The sequence below is a fragment of the Gracilinanus agilis genome, chromosome 4 (genome assembly GCF_016433145.1).
Source record: "Gracilinanus agilis isolate LMUSP501 chromosome 4, AgileGrace, whole genome shotgun sequence".
NCBI classification, from domain to species: domain Eukaryota; kingdom Metazoa; phylum Chordata; class Mammalia; order Didelphimorphia; family Didelphidae; genus Gracilinanus; species Gracilinanus agilis.
Genome location: NC_058133.1, coordinates 443,494,859 through 443,514,753, shown reverse-complemented (window position 1 = coordinate 443,514,753; position 19,895 = coordinate 443,494,859). Strand labels below are relative to the sequence as shown.

General features: G+C 33.8%; 1 protein-coding gene across 5 annotated transcripts in view; it reads right to left on the bottom strand.

The window, feature by feature from the left end:
- The window catches only part of PTBP2 (polypyrimidine tract binding protein 2), a 143,849-nt gene that overhangs the window by 3,982 nt on the left and 119,972 nt on the right, over nucleotides 1-19,895 (bottom strand). For 3 of the 5 annotated variants that reach the window (XM_044672102.1, XM_044672098.1, XM_044672099.1), the window contains 3 exons: nucleotides 5,439-5,593; nucleotides 3,950-3,983; nucleotides 3,440-3,532 (listed from right to left, as the gene is read on the bottom strand). In XM_044672102.1, the coding sequence (XP_044528037.1) occupies nucleotides 3,440-3,532; nucleotides 3,950-3,983; nucleotides 5,439-5,593 (282 nt within the window). The remainder of the gene's footprint in view (nucleotides 1-3,439; nucleotides 3,533-3,949; nucleotides 3,984-5,438; nucleotides 5,594-19,895) is intronic. The other 2 variants (XM_044672100.1, XM_044672101.1) reach the window with 1 other exon arrangement.

Here is a 19,895-nt window from a genome sequence, read left to right as displayed (position 1 = left end):
ACTTCTTCAGAATGTAGAAACTAAATTGAGGATGAAGAAATAAAATCTAAAGTTTCAGAGAGCTCTAAGGGGGGAAAAAAAGCTATGGGATAATTAATAGTAACAGCAAGAAAAAAACTGTGCAGCAGGGAAATAAAAAACACTTATAACATGTACATTCACAAACAAAACAACTGACTGATCAATCCTATTCACTTGCTGGATTGCTATTAGTCAATTTTACTTCCTTCCATTTTCTCTGCACACTCTCCAATGAGTATTAATGTTCAGTGAAAAGAACAAATAGCAGAAGAGATAAAAGAAGCCCAGATAATATGAAATTGGATATTCATGTTCTAAATGATTAAAAGTAGGCTGTACATTTGAAGATTACTCAAAAAGGCATATTTTTTTAAAATGCTATATATAACGTTCTGGTTTACTGACAATGTCATGCAAAGGAAAATATACCTAGTAAATACAGTCTACATACATTTTAACATAACTCAGTAATTCAAGATGTACAAGTTGGTAGATAGATATAGCTATATATAGTAGCTAAGTTAAAAAGAAGATTCTAACTTAATAAGGATGTGAAAACAGTTCATATTTTTGTGAATACTTAACCAAAATATAAAAAGTAGAAGTTTTAAAAAAAGCAAAAGTAACAAAAAAACTGACTGTGATAGTCACATAAATTTTGTGGTATCTTTCAGGATCCGAATAATGAGAAATTTGGAAAAAGAACAACTATTTTTGAAGATGAATGGTTTTTTAATTTTTTTTTTAATTTTTTTTAATTTTTTTTTTATCCTGGGACTCCATTCTAGGAGCATAGGGCCACAACCAGTAGGCAATGGGTCGCTCTGGGTCACCCAGCTGGGAAGTGTCTGAGCCCGGATTTGAACCTAGGACCTTTCGTCTCTAGGCCTGGCTCTTAATCCACTGAGCTAGCCTAGCTGCCCCTACTTTAGGTTGCAGTTTCTTTAGCAGATGGAGTTTTTTACAGGGTGGGGTTGCTAGCCCCATGCCCAACCCTCCTCCTTTTTCATCCAGGCTAGGGACTGTCCTTGGCCCAGGAGTGGTAAGGGTGGGCGATAGGGGTCAAGTGACTTGCCCAAGGTTTTTTTATGGCCATTATTAATTCAGTTTTTTAAAAATGTTAATATCTGTACATTTTAGTGTCTAAAATTTATATCATTTTTCTAAAGATTTGCAAATAGTAAAGATAATAGATATAAAGCACTTAGCATCATGCCTGGGACATAATAGACACTTAATAAATATTTGTTCCTTTCTCTATCCTCTAAATAACATGTACTCATGTACTACTTCTTCCTTCATTCACTATTTTAACTGACATTTATTTTTTCTATGTTACCAAAGTAGCACAAAAATCATCTGCCTACAGGAAATCAACTGAATTCTCCCATGAACACCAAGGCAAATAAGAACAAAAAAATATAACCAATATATTTTGCACAGCACAGTGAACTCTAAAAGACAACAGTAACATTGTCCATTGTTTCAGTTTCACCTGCCCACCTCGCCTCAAGCCTCTAGGCCTTGGGGATAAATGAATTACTTATTTCCAAAGATGTGTTTAAAAGAATTATTTTAAATTATGATTGCATAATTCTCCACAGCATCAATCAGAGTGAACAGACTTTAAAAGAAATTCCAAATGCTTTCCCAGCATACAACCAGGAGACTAATAATGCATACTAGGTAATTTAAAGCTAAAGGAAAAATAGAATAAAAAATGAGATTAGGAAAGGATTTCATAGTAGTTAGTTTGTGATATTGGGTATAATATAAGAAGCACTTGTTTCAAACATGATTAAAATGAACTTGTGATTTCAAATGGATAAGAAACTCTAGGTGAGCACTCCTTCTATTGGAGATAAGCACCTGCTTTGCAACCTTTTATTCTTCACTTACACAACAGAGATTAGTTGTCTTACTCAAGGTCACTTAGAATATGACTCAAGTAGGCCTTGAACCAGGTCCTGGTCTTTCTGGCTTTCAGGTATGCTCTTTAAACACTATGCAATAGTTTTTCATATTTCAAGTAATATGACATTAGAAAATATTATTATAATTAATTCTCCAAATGTGACGATATATGCTCATTAAATACAGTGTTCCAAAAGTCTTTATTTTTAAAGGCTATAGAAATTTAAAACTACACTAATAGTTTTGGAATATCCTTTATAATCTTACTGTTAAATAAATAAAACATGATAGCCAAAACAAACTTTACTCAAGGCCAGGGAAAATAACAAGGGGACAGTGGAGTGCTTCTATCTCGATACCAAGAATCAACATTCCTTTTTGTACTGTTTTTCTTCAGTGTTTTCTACATAGCAGAATTTCAGAATTGGAAGGAACACTGGAAGTCATTAAAAGAGATTTTTGCAAGACTTTGTCTAGTGTGTGACACATAGTAGTAGGTGCTTGTTCCTTTTCCCTCTTCCCATCTAGTCCAATACATAACTGAATATCCTTTATTACATACCTGACAAATGATATTTAATCTCTGCTTGAAAAGCTCTGGAGAAGGAAACCTATTCCCTCCCAAGGCTACTCATTCCACTTTTAAATAGTTCTGTTATTAAAATTTTTCCTCACATCAGGCCTTAATTTGTTTCTTTGTAACTTCCACCCATCTCTCCTTTGCTGGTTCAGAAAAAGCCTAATCTTTCCTAGAAGACAGCAGTCATTAGCCCAGCCCTTCTCCCCAGGTCTCTCTCTGAGGAAGATACATGAAAAAGGATGATAATTCAAGGCTTCTTCTTTTCTTCAGAATTAGACACCTAACTGTGAGGCTACAGAGAGAAATCAAGTGGGGAAAAATATAAATTAAATCTAAAGAGCACCTTAGTGTTGGTGTGGGGATATTTAGCTTGAAGACAGAAAGCAAAAACCAGCTGAGTCTGCACCTATACTAGAGAGTGATGCCATGATGATTCCTAAGGAGAGAATAAGTTAGTATGAGGTTAAGTTACTGGGTGGGGGGACAACAAACCAAAAAAACCTTTAAACATAAGGTGGTGAGACATCATGACAGGGTTTCCACAGCAATAGCTTTAAAAAAAAAGAAGAAACTGTAATAATAAAGGAGAAAATTAAATATAGAGTATAAATTAACCAAAGACATTGTTATTAGAAATGATTGGATATGCTTAAGAAAGATTTTTCTGTTTCATCTTGGACAAAGAAAGCATCTATGAAATAATTATAGTAGTCAATGGAAAATGAGTTACAAATATTTGCATTAAATACAAATATTCAGTACTTAACGTGCAAAATAGGGAAAGTTTCATTTTATTTTCTTCCAGAAATGGCGTACAAACAAAATAACTTTAAAATGGACTAAAAAGAATTTATTATATATAGAAATGTTATTTTAAAATCTGTAACTGAAGATTCAGAGTACAAACACGTAATCTAGTCTTACCAAGTTGTGATTGGTTTCCATCAGCCATCTGTATAAGTGCACTGTCTTTCTTATTGTATAAAATCTTCACACGTTGTACATCCCCATAAACACCTTTTCGAAGTCAGAGAGGTAATCCAAAAATGAAATTAATTTTAAGTGCAAGTCAACTAAGTAGCATATTTCTGACATATCAATGAAACATTCAGACATCAACAAGATCACTCACTCAATTTTAACATTCATACCAATGAGTAAAGAAGATCAAGATTTTGAACAGTGAATTTTGAAAAGAATAAATTTTTGATAAACCCTCAAAGCTATGTGAATGATATTAAATTAAAGACCATGCAAAATAAATTAGCATGCATTAAAACAAATTTTGTGTCTATGGAGAGTTTTTAAACAGCAAAAGAAAAATAGCAAAAGATTTACTATTCAACTTTAAGCCAAAGTGCTAGCTACAAATAAGAATTAAGGTGAAACAAAAATCAAATCAATAATAAAAGTATAGTGCTAACAATAACATACCGAAGAGGGTAAACAGACTTTGGGGCGTAACCATCTTTAGAAGGAGAGAAGAGCAAGCAGCGTAAGACAAGAAGAGAGAAGAGTCGAGGAAGAGCGGAGATGAACAGATCATCCATAACGAAGGGTGGTTCCCGCAGAATGGTGAGGTGGTCATGGATCATGGTTCAAGGCGGTTAATTGGGGCAAGTTGGTCCGAGGAACATTTGTTCAAGCACAGAAGCATGAACATAGGGAATGGAGACAGGGAATGAAGACAAGGACAAGGAAAATAAAGGATAAGACAGGGAAGGGAATGGGCATTTGGGAAAAGACAAGGAAAGGGAAGGTGAACACACAGGGAAAAGGATGAAATGGGGAAGGGAAACAGCAATGCAGAAGAAAAATAAGGAATTGGGGAACAAAAAAAATAAAATATAGGTCAGTACATAGGAAATGCAGGAATTTGGTCAGAAAATGGTTGGTTTATGTACTGTACAAGAAAAACTGAGTAAAATGTAGTCACCCAAGACAAATATGGGTAAAGTACATCCATATCAAAGAGTAAATTACAGCATTTCATCTCAACATGGGGGGAGGGGGGAGGAGAAGGCATGCAATAGGAATCTTAAACTTTGAACTTCAACTGCATAAGCATGGCTGGTTATGAAATGCAGGCAAAACGTTTTTTTTTGTTTGTTTTTTAAAGGCACTCTGATTCAAACATTTTAGCATGCAAAACTGGATGACAAAATAATATCAAATGATAAAATAAGCTTAATGTTCACATTAACAGAGGCCAATTGAAATGAAACAAATATTCAAATGACATCATAAATTGATATATTAAGCTTCCCACATTTCATACCAGCGTTCACAGCAATCAAAATAAAATATACAAGACATAAAATGTAGAAATAAAGGAAAAAACCCACCCTTAGATTTCAGATTTAACAAGAAAGAAAAAATTCTAAAGGTGAAGAGTTTTTTTTTTTTTTTTTTTTAAAGAAGACAATGACTAAAAACTGCAAAGAAAAAATTACTAAGAAAGACTGGAAGAGTGCCTCGTCAAGATCTTTGGGAGAACCTTCAAAGAAAAATGTATTAGAGTAGTTCACATAAAATAAGATTTTAAAAATGCAATGACATGTAAGCATGAAATGAACAAGCAAATTATCAGAAAAGACGAGCAAAACTGTTTTAGAGTTAAATATGCAAATTAGATCACATTTGCCTTTGAGAACATAAAACATAAAATAAAAAAGCCAAACTATAGCATGTTACCATATTTTTCTTAGGAAAAATAGGTAGCTACATATAAAGAAATATATAAAATGACTGTCTAGGAAAAGAAAGTATTTTCTTAAGTACTTTAATTTTATTCAGAAGAAGACATAAATGGAAAATACGTTGACTAACATGTATATAAGGAAAAATGTAAAAAAAAAATATGAAAAACTTTCACAAATGAAATGGAGTTAAAGAATGAAAGCTAGTAAATGGTTTCACTAACCTCTTCATTTAAATTGCTAACCAACAGGACTGTGTTGCCACCAGCTGAGACTCCAGGCATACCCACTCGGCCAGCAGCAGCTGCAGCAGCTGCTGCAGCAGCATTTGGAATAGCCAAAGGACTCAGAGCTCCTGGAACAGCTGCAACAGGAAGCCCTAATTTTAAAATAAAGCGTATTTTACGAAACACACACAAGTCTTTTACAAAAATCTACTTAAGCATGATGGCTGCATCACTTACAGCTGACCACGCCAAACAGTGCGTGATATTTTCTCATGCTTAAATGAAACCGACTGGGGATAAATGAAGAAGCTTCTGTTTATGTTGGTTCGAGTACGTACCTAAATTTTCTGGTAAAAAATTAAGTGCAACCTTTTAAATTCACAAGCACAAACCATTTTCTACACAAAAGAAAATCATACTAATCACTATTTCTAAGCAGAAAATTATCTCAAGGAAACTTTGTAGAATTCAATGGTTGTTTTTTTTGTATTTTAGTCACAATACATTATAATTAAGAAGTGCCTTTATTATTATACTACTTCATACTGCTAACAGTGATGTTTACTTTCTTCTTGTCATCTTTTTCTCACTCACATTTGGAATAATGTAGCTAACTATAGTTTAGGGAACAAAATAGTCTTTTCATTTTGTGTATCAGTACAAATCATCCTTACCATCATGTTTTTAAAATAATAGAAATAAATCTTATTAAAATCATTTTGCCTATCAATTCCATATTGAAACTGAGTAGCTAAAATGAACACAAGTTCTATTAAACATTACACTCTCTCACTATATAGGGAATGAAAAAACTACAGTGATTTCTAATATTACATTTTCTCCAGGTTTAATTTTTTCAGTCAACAAGCATTTATTCTGCCAGCTACTATGAGGTATTGTACTAATATAAGTACTTTGAGTGTTCTCCTATTCTTTCCTAAACCAGTCTTCCTATTATTTTCTCACTCATTTGTTTCATCACCACTCATCAACCTTTGCTCCTTCTTAAAATTTTTCCTCCTCATTTTATAGCTCTATCAATTCCGTATTGTGGGATTTCTTTCTCTGATCATCATCTAAAACACTTTTAGGTCTTATCAACTCACTCAACTTCAGCTTCTTGAGTTCATTTAAAAAGATGTAACTGATATAGCAGAGAATAGTTAGCACCCTAGGATATCTCTCATTTCATTTATTCATTCTTCTTTAACTTCTTTGAGTATGCCATTTAGACATGGTACTTATACTTTAGATTATTTGATTGTCTAATCTTTTCCAATTAGTTTTGTGACATTCTCGCTTCATGGAAATTATAATTGCCCTTTTAGTACAGCTTCAGAAGTACTAAAGGGGCTTTTCCCTATTCTCATTTTTTCTTAACTTCTCTGCTATCTCTGATTTAGTGGAAAACTTTCCCTTGAAAGGTAATCTTTTATATTATTCTTCAGTACTTCTTTTAGATAGTTTTGTTTGAATTGTCAAAGTATTTCATTAAAGTTTTATGGGAATGGACACATTTTCAATACTGCTATAAAATTTCAGACTTATTTACTGATAAATACAGTTCCTATAATTCCCTTGTCTCCTCACTCTTGTCTGTATTCTGGCAAAAGAGATAATATAATAGTTTGAATTAAATGTCTAACTGATCTATGGCATTCAGGAAATAGTCAACAACAGCATGTCTCCAAAAAATTTTAAAGTATATGTTCATCTAGAGACAGCAAGGATATATTGGAAAGAGCCCAGAAAAGGAACTGGTCCAAACCCTGGCTTAGCCCTAGCAGTAATCCCCTTGGGCAAGGGATTTTATCCCTCTGGATCTCAATCTTATCTCTTGTAAATTACAGAAAGAGAAACCACATCTCTATGGTCCATCCCAGCTACTTTAACTCTATGATCCTACATAAAGGAAGCAGTTTAGGACAACATGGCAATTTACTCTCAAAAAGAAAGGAATAAACTTTTGTGAAGTTCGATTAAGAAATCTGACCAACTTGTCCATTGCCAATAGAGAAAGGGACTAAATTTTTTTCTTACTTTTGTTTTCATTTTAACTTCTTACTAATTCAGTATAAAATTAAAAATACAAACTAGGTGCCCCATTTGTAGAAGATAACCAAAGAATAGGATCATAGATCTTAAATTCTATGGAACCTTATAAGTGAATAAGCCCAATTCCATTTTAGAGATAAGGAAACAGGTACAAAAAGATAAAGGCATTTGCTATAAGTCAGACAACCTCTTAATGTTGGAGGCAGGACTGAGCTTAGATTTTCGTTGTTCCAAGCATAATGCCCTCCGCTCTGTCACACTATTTCACCAAATAATAAGAATGATGTCAAACAAAACACTATGGAATGTTTGTTTGCACGATGTTAAATACTCAAAATTTTTCAAAGTTTGTTATCTCATCAACATAGGAATTACCTCTATCAGTACAGTTTACAATCTTTCCTTGTCTTTTCATTCTTTGTGGATTTACACATGTCCTGGGTGTGTGATGTGAACACATACACACAGGAAAAAAAATTCTATTTTCATTAATACATTTTTTATAGCTCTAATGCTTAAAAGCTATATAAAAATATCTAAAGCTAATTTAGATATATCAACCTAAGAATGACTTGCAATATAGTGCTAATATTCTATATTTTTAGAAGAAAAAAATTCCTTCTAGTAACACCAAAGTTACAACATCCCAGTGTATATCTTTATGATTAAATACAACAATTTTTATGAAATATTTAAGAAACTTCAAGAGTGACAGAAAATGAATTCAACAGAACTACATAAAGGATTCGAGGTGACTTTTTGTACTCAATAGCTTAAAAATGTTTGTTGAATTTAAAAGATAAAACTGCTTTAAAATCTTTTAATTCAATTTTGTAAAAGAAATAATCCACATAAACATTATAATAAAAAGAAGAGATCTAAATTTAAAATAGTATTAAATAAGTTCTATTTACGCTAGGAAATTCATGAGTATTTTTTTGGAAAATATCCATTGACTATATTTCATTTTTATAAATGATGCACTGAGTTAGGGCAGAAAGAAAACAAAAAGTTTTCTACTAGTTAAAAAAGTGGAGAATAAACATTTAATATGGGTCTGTAGAATAGCTATTCTATATCAGAGCATAGCTGAGCCTGGAAGTTACTAGCATGCTTATCAAAGAATGACATATCAGGCTATCCAGTCTGGCACATCAGCCTTTGACTGCTGCCTTCACTATCTACAGTATCTCCAATTATTCTTCCTTATTTCCCATCACCATTCTGGGACAATCTGTTCAAATGTATCTAGATAGTCTAGACTTCTTCCCCAAATGTTTCTTCTTAGGCATAGGTGCAGAATTTAAATGATAAGAGTCACTATACTAGCACATACATCCCACTTCTCTTCCAGTACAATGAATAGGCAATGATAACTTGGAAAAATTGCTAAAATATTAGACACATATAAGACAGGGCAGTTTTCCTTACATCCAATTTAAATTCTCTCAGATATAAAAGGCTATAAACATTTCAATACCACAAAAAAATCTTTCTATTCCACTGGATAACATTATTCTCAGCTTCAGTGGTCAATAGCTCTTTTTTTAAAATAATTTTTGTGAAAATAGAATATTTTATGTAAAAAGGTTGTTGTGATTTCATTTTATTCTCCTATTAATAGGAATTCAGATTCTTTATAGGCTATATTCATCTAGTGTAAAGAGAATCAAAATAGCTGGATGAAAGAAGGTGGTTGAATTATCATTGAATTGAAATATGCACTTAGTTTTTTGACATGTACGGAGAGGTAGTAGGTGAAAATTTAGGCTTTACTACTGTGTAGAACTGAATCAATAAGCATTTATTAAACACCCATATATGCCAGGCACTATGATAAGCACTGGGAATACAAAAAGAGGCAGAAGATAGTACATGTTTTTGAGAGGCTCACAATCTAATGGCAGAGGAGAAAATATGAAAACAAACACATACAAACAAACTATACTCAGGATAAATAGAAAATAACTAATAAAAGACACTAGAATTAAAGAAATGTCAAGAAAGCCTTGTTTTAAAATAAGGAATTTTAGTTGCAACTTAAAGGAAGCCATTTAGGCAGAGATGAGATGGGAGAGCATTCCAGGCATGAAAGGCAGCAAGAGAAAATGTTCAGAATTGAAGAAATACAAATGTCTTTTTCATGGAAAATGAAGGAGGCCAATGTCACTAGAATGAAGAGCATCTAGTATGAATTAATGTATAAAAAGTCTGAAAAGGTAGAAGGGAGCCAAAGATGGCATTTTGCATTTGATCCTGGAGATGAGCTATTACAATCTGAGGGGGAAGAGAGGGTGGTTGATTCTAAGTTTTAGGAAAATCACTTTAGTAGCTGAATAGAAGATGGGTTGGGGGGAGGGAAGGGAGACCCGAAGGTGGTAGACTATTGAAATAATTCAGGCTTGACATGATAACGCCCTGCACCAGGGTGGCAACAGTGTTAGGAGAGAATGGGGCATATTCAAGACATGCTGCGAGGGTGAAATCAACAGGCTTTGGCAACAGATTGGATCCTGGGGAAGTGGGGGAGGAGGTTGAGAGCGAGAGCTAACAAGGAGTGCATGTTGACTCCATGGTTAGTCTGGCAGGATAGTGTTACCTCTATAATATATTGGGGAAATAGAAACACAGAAAATAAGAGTAACAGAAAAGAAATTCAGAAATCAAGAAATAATATGAGATCAGCACAGAAACAGACAAGTATAGGAGAGAAGTTGGTGCTGTTTTTATTCTGAAGCAATATATTTTGGTAACTCTAGCACAGGTTTGACCATGTCACTCCCCTGCTCAAGTAATTTTAGTAAATAGCTCCCAACTTACTCCAAAATAAAATAAAAACTCTTCTGTTTGGCAAAGAAAACCTGTCACAATGTGGTTATAGTTATTTTTTTCCTGGTTTACTGTACATTACTTTCCTTCAGATTATTTTCCAGTTTAACTGGTACTTTCTATTCTTCATACATGGCATTGTATCTCCTTACATGCCTATGCCTAGGATGTTCCCTATGCTTTCCTTCCTCATTTCTGTCCTTCATATTCTAGTAACTTTTAATGCTCAGTTAAAGTGCCATCTCTTGGATCTATTTGTCTTGATTAACTCTTCACTCAAGATGCTAATGTTCCTCCTCCAGAAATTTTATTTTGTATATTAGTTTATGTTTACATATCTCTGTTGATGTTCTCCCCTCTCCCCATCAAAGAACACATGCATTCCTTCAGAACAGGGCCTATTCATTTTCAATTTTAGTATTTATTCCCAGTGCCAAGGATACTTTTGGCAATTTGGTGAGGACTTAAAAATGCTTATTAATTAAATGACTATATATGCTAACAATATTGTCCTTCAAGTCATACTATGTTCTTAGCTATAAAGGCAATATTTAAAAATACAACTACTGAACAATTAACTATGGCACAAATTATTTTTAAAGATTGGTTGTTCTACTGAAGCTTATATGCCTCCAAATGATAATTTCGGAATCTTCCCAGCTTCTCCAATAAAATTTTAGTGGCTCTTATCCTAGTCTAATTTCTGGCATATGGTTTTATGAGATGGGACAAATTATTTATCCAACAATCTGCTAGAACTTAGTGGTCTCATATGTAAAATGGAAATAGGTATATGCCATAACTATAAATAGTAACCTTGGAATATTATTACAATGAACCACTTAAAATATTAGAGACAAAAATGAAAAATATTATACTATTATTATTGGACTTAAAATGTGGAAAAGTAAGGTACTAAGTAGTATCACCAGAGAAAATAATTTCATTGCAGGTGAACAAAACATTTTTGAAGTATGCACTGGAAGGTAAGCCATACAGAATACTAACCAACTGGAGGACAGAAGTTAAAATGAATCCTTTTTAATTTCACCTAGAACGTACTTTCCTTTAAGATTTTCCACTTTCTAATGTTCTTTGTAGATTGAAAATTTAGGGAAAAGGCAACAGTATTAGAATCAGGTCGCTTATCTACAAATATCTTGGCAAGTTCAGAAACACGAGTCCCAAACATTCCAGGTTTCATGAAGGTAGAAGGTAGTCCGGACATCTGGATTTTAATTTCTGTGCTATACAAAAGACTAAACGACTCTACTAGATAAAGAGTCTAAAGAGCTCATGAATCAGTTCTTATAAATAGGAACACTATAGTTTATTCTTTTCTCATTAGGCCCAATTAAAGCTATTTTCTAAGGAAGATATTAAAGTGTTTATTAAAATCTCATTCAAGTATTTGAAGTTATAAGGTGCCAGGATTTTGTCTTTTTAGAATACCATTAAAACTATTAATGTTTACTTTTTAGCCCTTTTGGATTTGCCATTATAACAATTTCAATTACAGGCTCATAGATTTCGAGATGAAAGGGACCTTAGAGATCCCTCTAATTCAACTCCTTGTTTTAACAAATGAGGAAAGTGAGGCAAAGAGAGTTTAAAGTGACTTTTTCAGTATTGTATAGCAAATGTACAGTGGGATTTGAATCCAGGTCTTCCCTACTCCAAAGGTCAATGCCCTATCTACTACACCGCAACCAGGCACAATAATGTAATTTTTTTTAAAAACTAAGAAATTGTAGGATAAAATTATTACTTAACTACATAATTAGATTAGTATAATCCTGTATCAATTACACTTATACAGAGGAAAAAGAAGTATATTAAAAACCATTCTGAATCATTAAACAAAATTTATAAAAATTATTTTTAAAATCTGCAACAAAAATAATTATTAAAATACTGGCATGAAATATACTTTATTACTGGAGTGATAGCATGTTAGGGTAGAAAATTGGATTTGGAGTTTGAAAATAAATCTTGCTTCTAGCACCAAGCTGCCTTCTTCTAGATACCTCCATTATGCCCCAGGAGTAGCTTCATTGAGTAGAATTAATTCAGCCTGTTAACTCACATATCAATATTCTCTGCCCCTGGGACCCAGGCTAGTCATTTTTTCTTTTTCCACTCTCTTCTGCACTCCTATGGACTTCTCCATAATTCCCCTGTGCTGGACACCTACCCTCTTTGCACAATGCCTGGCATAGTGGGCAATTAACAAATGTTTGTTAACTATCAGAGCACTTCTTTGACCATAGGTAGTCATTTAATCTCTATTAGCCTCAGTTTCCTAATCTATAAGACTGGAATAATGATAATTCCAATAGAATTTCACTTACAAAGCTATCATGAGGATCAAATGATATATATTTGAAATAATATATTTTAATTGTTATTAAATCAAGAGTTTATTCCATAAGCTATTTTGTGTAGAGATGAAAATCATTTGACAACTCTTAAGTTTCTAACAGGATAAAGAACACTAAGAAAAATTTATACTCTTTTTTTTTATAGGATGCCTTCTGCATTTTAAAATAACAAGAGGCAGATGAAATCTACATTATCCAAATGAAATGTTTTACCAAAATTACCATATTCACAATCAGAATGTCTCAGTTTTCTTTATAGAGTCAATATTTCTTGATATTTTAAATTAGTTTGCACAGGGGAAAAAGAATATAGAGAAGACTTACCCTATAGGAGTTCTCAGAATGTTGTTTCGTCTGAAGTTCCATATTCTTAAAGATCCTATGTCTTTGTGCATGAAATCTTGAGAACTAAATGGCATGCTTATACAAATGTAAACAATATTTAGGAAGCCTAATGTAAGCCCATGAAAACATCTATCACATGCATTTTAATAGCATATCATAGCCTGTAAAAATTTTTGTCCTAATTTAATACAGGAGAGGAAGAAATTAGATAAAATTAAAAAAAGGAAAGCGGGGAGGGGCATCCTTAGATAGACAGGTATATACACTGCCATTCTTTCCTTTCTCACCAACAAGAAGAACATATGTAGATAAAGGAAGAGAGTAAATTATTAAGCAAAGAGAGGAGTCATCAGACACGGGAAAAAAGAGTGTAAAGAATAAAAAGGCTTTCATATTTTGTTAGTTGATCTTTTAGTTTCAGTGTTTTATTTTGAAAAATCCATAATCAACTATTCTATGCTTTAAAAATCATCAAATAAGTAGATTATTCTACATCAGTTATGAAGCAGGTCATCGTACAACTCTATCAATAAATACATCTAACTATCTCATTTCCCCTTCATTCATAGTAAAATTATTTAAATTCTCCATAGCACTTTTGCCCTTAAAGAATAAGAATCTATATTGTGAAACAGTATTTTGAATGCACCTCAAGTTTCTTGATCCATAATGCCTGACACATTACTATTTTCCCTTTGCTAAACTCCACAATAATAACCAGTTCCTGAAACTTTTCTTCTGGAACAAAGGCCTCTATTTTACTTCTTGCTCACTACTTCATCCAGGAGTTTTAACGTAGTTGTAAACTTAAAGACAAGAAGAAGGGAAAGGTTATTAGTGAACAGTGAGCTATAAATAATCAAAGATTAAGAAAATATTAAAAATAGGGAAAATTAGGAATGAATGAACAAATTAGCAGCTAAAACAAGTCTTTATGGAGGCAACAGGGAAACATTACATTGAACATCCATTGAATTGGGTCAAGCAGAGGGATGAACTTTTAAAAGGATGCTATTGTAAAAGGTAGTTCTAGAATAGTGAAATATCAATACTAGAATTCCTTTAAGGTGTCTTTCAAGTGAAAAAATTCTCAGAATAGGGTATTCCTTTTGAAAATATTGATCACTAAGGAAATCTGGATTAACATAATGATCTCCATATAAATATGTTGCCATTTTCAGTATTGTATAACTCACCTCCTCTCTATTTCTAAATAGTCAACTAACAGCAAATCCGTTTTTGCTCATTGGTTGAAAATTCATTTCAGTTTCTCTAAAAGTACAAATCATGTGAAAAAAATATTTTTCTAAGTATTACACAGCTACTGTATGGTTATGAAATCATTATTTGATAAAAATCAATGATTCTTTAGTTGAATAAGTCATTTTAATTATAGGGTTTTGCTTCAAAACTACTTATGAATATATTCTCTCCTGAAGGCAACTCACTGGAAGAAAAAAAAACTGTCCACTCAATTTCATTTCATTGGGAAGAGACCACTAAAATTTAGGCCTTTGGTTTCAGGAAAGGAAAAAACTATTAAATTATTCAAATTCATTTTCTAAGTCAATTCCAAAGAATACATACATAAGAAAAAAGATATGCTTTATCTATACAGCCTAACTGCTTAAATGCTGGTGTTAATAAAAGGATTGAGTAGAGATACACTATAGCCCCTATTATTGCAGCAGAAATCTGAAGATGGCTAAGTAGAATAAGAGCTGCTTGATTTTGCATATTTGCATGATATAAAATACTAAGTATGATTATTTGAAATCTATTACATGCATAAAATGATGGTTTTTTTCTACTGTGCCTAGTTTGTTATATTTGAATTAGTTTTGACATAAATTAATTCAAGATTTCCTTTTTTTTTTTTAAGTTTTACTTCTCTTTGGAGTCTTTTTGAGGTTTCTTATTTTTATATAATCTATGGAAATCCATAAGCCTACCTTTCATCCAGTACTACTTGTTTTCATTTCTTCCTATATATTTTCTAATCAGATACAAACATATACACACACTCACCCACACTTTTTTCTTGCAGTTTATTCATTTTTTTTCCTTTTAGGAACCTTTTTTATGTGCCAGGGAAATAGGCTTTTATTGAGACTTTCCCCTCCCCTCTTCAATCAATCAACAAATATTTATTAAGTGTCAATGCACCAAGCACTGTGCTAAGCAAGGATAGGAAAAAAAAGCAAAAAACAATCCGTGTCCTCCCCTCCTCAAAGATCTTCTAATATAATGGGAAGACAACATTCAATGTAATATACATAAATTAAGCTACAAACAGGATAAGTTATGTGAAGTAACTAACAGAGAAAAGACACTAGAATTAAAGGAGTTTGGAGAAGGCTTCCAGTGAAAGACAGGAGGGGGACTTGAACTGCATCTAAAAGTCAGGGAAGCCAGAAGGCAGGTGAGAATCTCATTCTTTTTTTTTTTTTTAAAACCCTTAACTTCTGTGTATTGGCTCCTAGGTGGAAGAGTGGTAAGGATGGGCAATGGGGGTCAAGTGACTTGCCCAGGGTCACACAGCTGGGAAGTGTCTGAGGCCGGCTTTGAACCCAGGACCTCCCGTCTCTAGGCCTGACTCTCAATCCACTGAGCTACCCAGCTGCCCCCAAGGTGAGAATTTCAGAAAGTCAATAAAAAAGGAAAGAGTTGAAAGACAGAACACCATTTATAAGGAATGGCAAGAAAGCCAATGATTCTGGATGGTAGAATACAGAGGATAGTCAAGTATGAGAAGATTAGATTAGAAAAGTAGTTGTGAAAGGCTTAATCCTGAAGGTAATGAAACGAGAGCCAACAGGGTTTACAAGGGGGAAAGGGGTCCCAAGATCAGACCTGCACCTTAGGAAGATTACTTAATAATGACTAATATGTGGAATAAAATGGCCTATTCAAATAATAAAATATTTAATGGGCAGTTTGAGTCTTAAGTGTGGCATTTGTCCCCATGTGAAGTGGATGTAGATTCTGAGGGCATGAATTACATTTTCTCATCTGTAAAATGAAGGCGCTAGACCAGATAATATATAGCAGTGATTCCCAAAGTGGGTGCCACCCCCCCCCGGTGGGTGCTGCAGTGATGGGGGGGGGGGCCCCCGCAGCAGTGATGGCCACAGGTGCATTTATCTTTCCTATTAATTGCTATTAAAATTTTTTTTTAAATAATTTCCAGGGGGCTAAGTAATATTTTTTCTGGAAAGGGGGCGGTAGGTCAAAAAAGTTTGGAACCACTGATATATATGAACCTGTTTAGCTCTAAATCTAATCTATGATCAATTGCAGAATTATAGGAAGACATGGATCCAGGGTATGGATGGGATTTGATCTGTACCAAGGAAGGGGCACAAGATTAAAAAAAAAAAAATCCACAAAGACAGTTACATTTTAAGTTCAGATAGCATTTTTAATGTATCAGAATACAAAGCAGCATTTTGAAGAGACCAAGTAAAATTACACTTGGGCCAGAGACACAATTAGTTAAAAATTTTAATATCTATTATTTTGAGGTCTAGATACATGATTTCTATGACCCTGAAAACTCATACTGAGGAAATGCTGTATATCAAAACAGATAGGCAACTAATTTATTCATTGCCTAAGAGTTGCCTAGAACACGGAGACATTAAATAACAGGCAGATGATCACACAGTTAGTATGTATGTGTTAGGGACCATTGCTGAACCCATTCCTGTCTATGAGGCCAATGTTTTATCTACCACATCATGCTATCTTTCACTATTAGCAATGATGACATCAAAATTAAGTGAAATAATAACAAAAAATGATACAAATAACAGAATATATTCTGTTTCTCTCTAAATACTGCTTTCTCTAAATATTCTCTAAATACTGCTTTCATAATATAAAGATATAGCAAAAAGAAAAAATAAGTTCTGATATTTAAAGGCTAACTTTTAAAAATAACATTAATTGCCTGATGATGCTATATGACTGTGAATCATGGACCACCAGGTTCAAAGCAATCAAAATTATAGTTGACCCAATGAGTGATAAAAAGACATAGAGGGTATGTCATACTATAAGTGATAATTTATGAGCAAAAGTGCTATTAAAGATATCATCATCAAGAGTATTTATGATCAGAAAAGGATGTGAGTATATTAAAAGTAAGGAATAAAATATAGCCTTAGTGCTACACAGATATTACTAGAATGTATATGTGTGTGTGTGTGTGTGTGTGTGTGTGTGTGTTGTGGGGGGACACGACAGAGAAAAGCTTACACATATTAGGTGGATCCTCTAGGGATGATTTCTGGAAGAACATGGAAAAGAATTGATATAGGTAAGAAATCATTCACAGATGAACTTCCCACATGATAAAAGTAATAGGTCTATATGAAAAAATGAAAAAAAAAATATGAGTCTGACCATAGATTTTTAAATTTTTATTAATCACAAAGAAGAGGATGAGAGCATACTGAGGACATAGATCATTCCTAAAGAAAGGATTTATATATAGCCTCCATTTAACTGACTTACGACCTAACCCTCTTACTCCAGGATGTGCCTAGTGCATCTGATCTCAATCCTGGAAGCCAAGGGACCAGGATCAGGTGGAGACTCAGTTTATCTGAGTCTCTCTCTACCCACTGATTCCTACAAGTCACACGGTATGAGCCAACTGCTGCCCTTTCTTCTTTGCCTGGACTGCCCAGGGGACATAAGGCCTACCTCCTGCCTTGTTCCCTACCTCAATTGCTGGCTTTTCCTGCCAACTACAGGGGGCACAAGAGTTTTGATTCTATCCTTGTGATCAAAGCCCCCTCAATAATTTCCTTCAAACATCTGTGGGTGCTATGACCTAACCTTGCCAATTCTTCTGCTAATCTTGTTTTCCATTTTCTTCCATTAACCTCTTTACAAAATGCTAAAACAAAACAGAACAGAAAAAGACATGAATATTTTCTACTAAAGCTTACTTTCACTTTTTGGCTTATCATACTTAACAGGAAACATGAAAATGCCACCATCATTTCCCATTCTCTCCTTTTCTCTAGTCTGAAGAGAGATTGTACTTTCTTACTTAAAGCCTAATTACCCTTCCATTTGTGCCCTTGATTCCATCACATCTCATTTCCTCTGCAAGTATGAACCCTTAGATCTTAATCATTTTCTGTCTCTGTCTCTCTCTGTTTCTCTCACACTCAATCAGATCTTTGCTTTATGAATATCACTGTAGCACTTTGGCAGCTATTGTAAAGGGAAGAGAGGAAGGGAGGGAGGGAGGGAGGGAGGGAGGGAGAGAGAGAGAGAGAGAGAGAGAGAGAGAGAGAGAGAGAGAGAGAGAGAGAGAGAGAGAGAGAGAGAGAACGAGAACGAACTAGGATAGTTGTTTAAATAGGGAGAAAGATAAATGTGTGAGATGTTACAGAGGTAAAAAATCAACAAAAATTGGTAAAATATTAGATACACTGAATTACAGAGAATCAAAGACTCAAGAATGTCTACTGGGTTCCTAGAAGGATGACAGTGGCTATGACAAAAATGAGAAAAATTAGGAAGAACTGCACTTGGGGAAAAAACTAATGAGTTCTCCTTTGGATATGTTTGGTTTTAGAAGTTTATGGCAATTAAGTTGGAAAGGCCCAATGGGAAGTTGGAGATCTGGGACTATGAGCTCAATTACTAAAGTTATATAAATCTGGGAGTAACCACCACAGATATTAAACCAATGGGAGCTGATGAAGATTCCCAAGAGAGTTTACACAGAGACAAGAAGGTCAAAAACAGTCTTAGGGTATTAACCACACTTAGAGACCAAGAAATGGATGATGACCTGTCCTGAGAAAACATAATGTGTTTATTAGGAGGAGACTGAAATCTTTTGGAGCACAATAGAGAAGACATCCAATAGCATGGTTTAAGTAGGGGAGAATGAGTATAGCAACAGCTTTAGCTATTATTTCCCTAGCTGGAAAAACTTACAGGTTTCCAAGTAATGACAAGATCAATATAATTAATACTACAATGATATAATGTGGGTTATTAGTAATTTTAAAAGCATTTTTTAAAAATTAGAAAAAATAATTTTCCATCCTTTGAATGTTTAATTAACATGTATATTATCACAACTTTGTGAAATAATTTTAAACATGAAATAGAGGTTCCAAGAAATTAAGTAACATGTCTATGGTCATAGCCAGTGAGTTTTGGAGTTGGGCTGAGTTCAAGTTGATGTATAAACAAAGGACCTGGTAGAATGTCTTTCTCATCATTATAACCTTAACAATGCCATAACACAGAGCCTTCTTCCTTTAAACTCATCCAGAAGCCATGGGGTAGGTATGATCATCTCACCACATGAAAATGTCCTTTCCCATTTTCCTTTCCCTCACTCTCTCTCCTCCTTGTAGCTGCACAAAATACAAGCAGGCTTGATTGCTTACAATGCTTGGATGAGAATTATCTAATCAAGTTATTCCTGGTGACAAGAGGCCACCAGGTATTACCATTCATCTTGCTAAGGATTCTTGGGGTCCTTTAAGCTTTTCTAAATATACTGATTTTGCACCCTCCAGACCTCTAAAACTGACATCTGACTAACCAACATAACCTAAGGACTCCTGGATCTAGCCATCTACTCCTTGACCTAACCTTTGTTTATGTATTAGTTATTTATGTATAAGGTTTAAGTAATAAGTATTCCCCAACTAGAGTATAAGTTCAAGAGTAGTGGTTACCTTACTTTTTCTATTGTGGTATCCCTAACAAATAGAACAGTGCTTGGGACTTTGCATCTGACAGAAATGCCTTTTCATTTATTCATTCATTCATTTATATAGGAGACACTTAAATATTGAAGTGA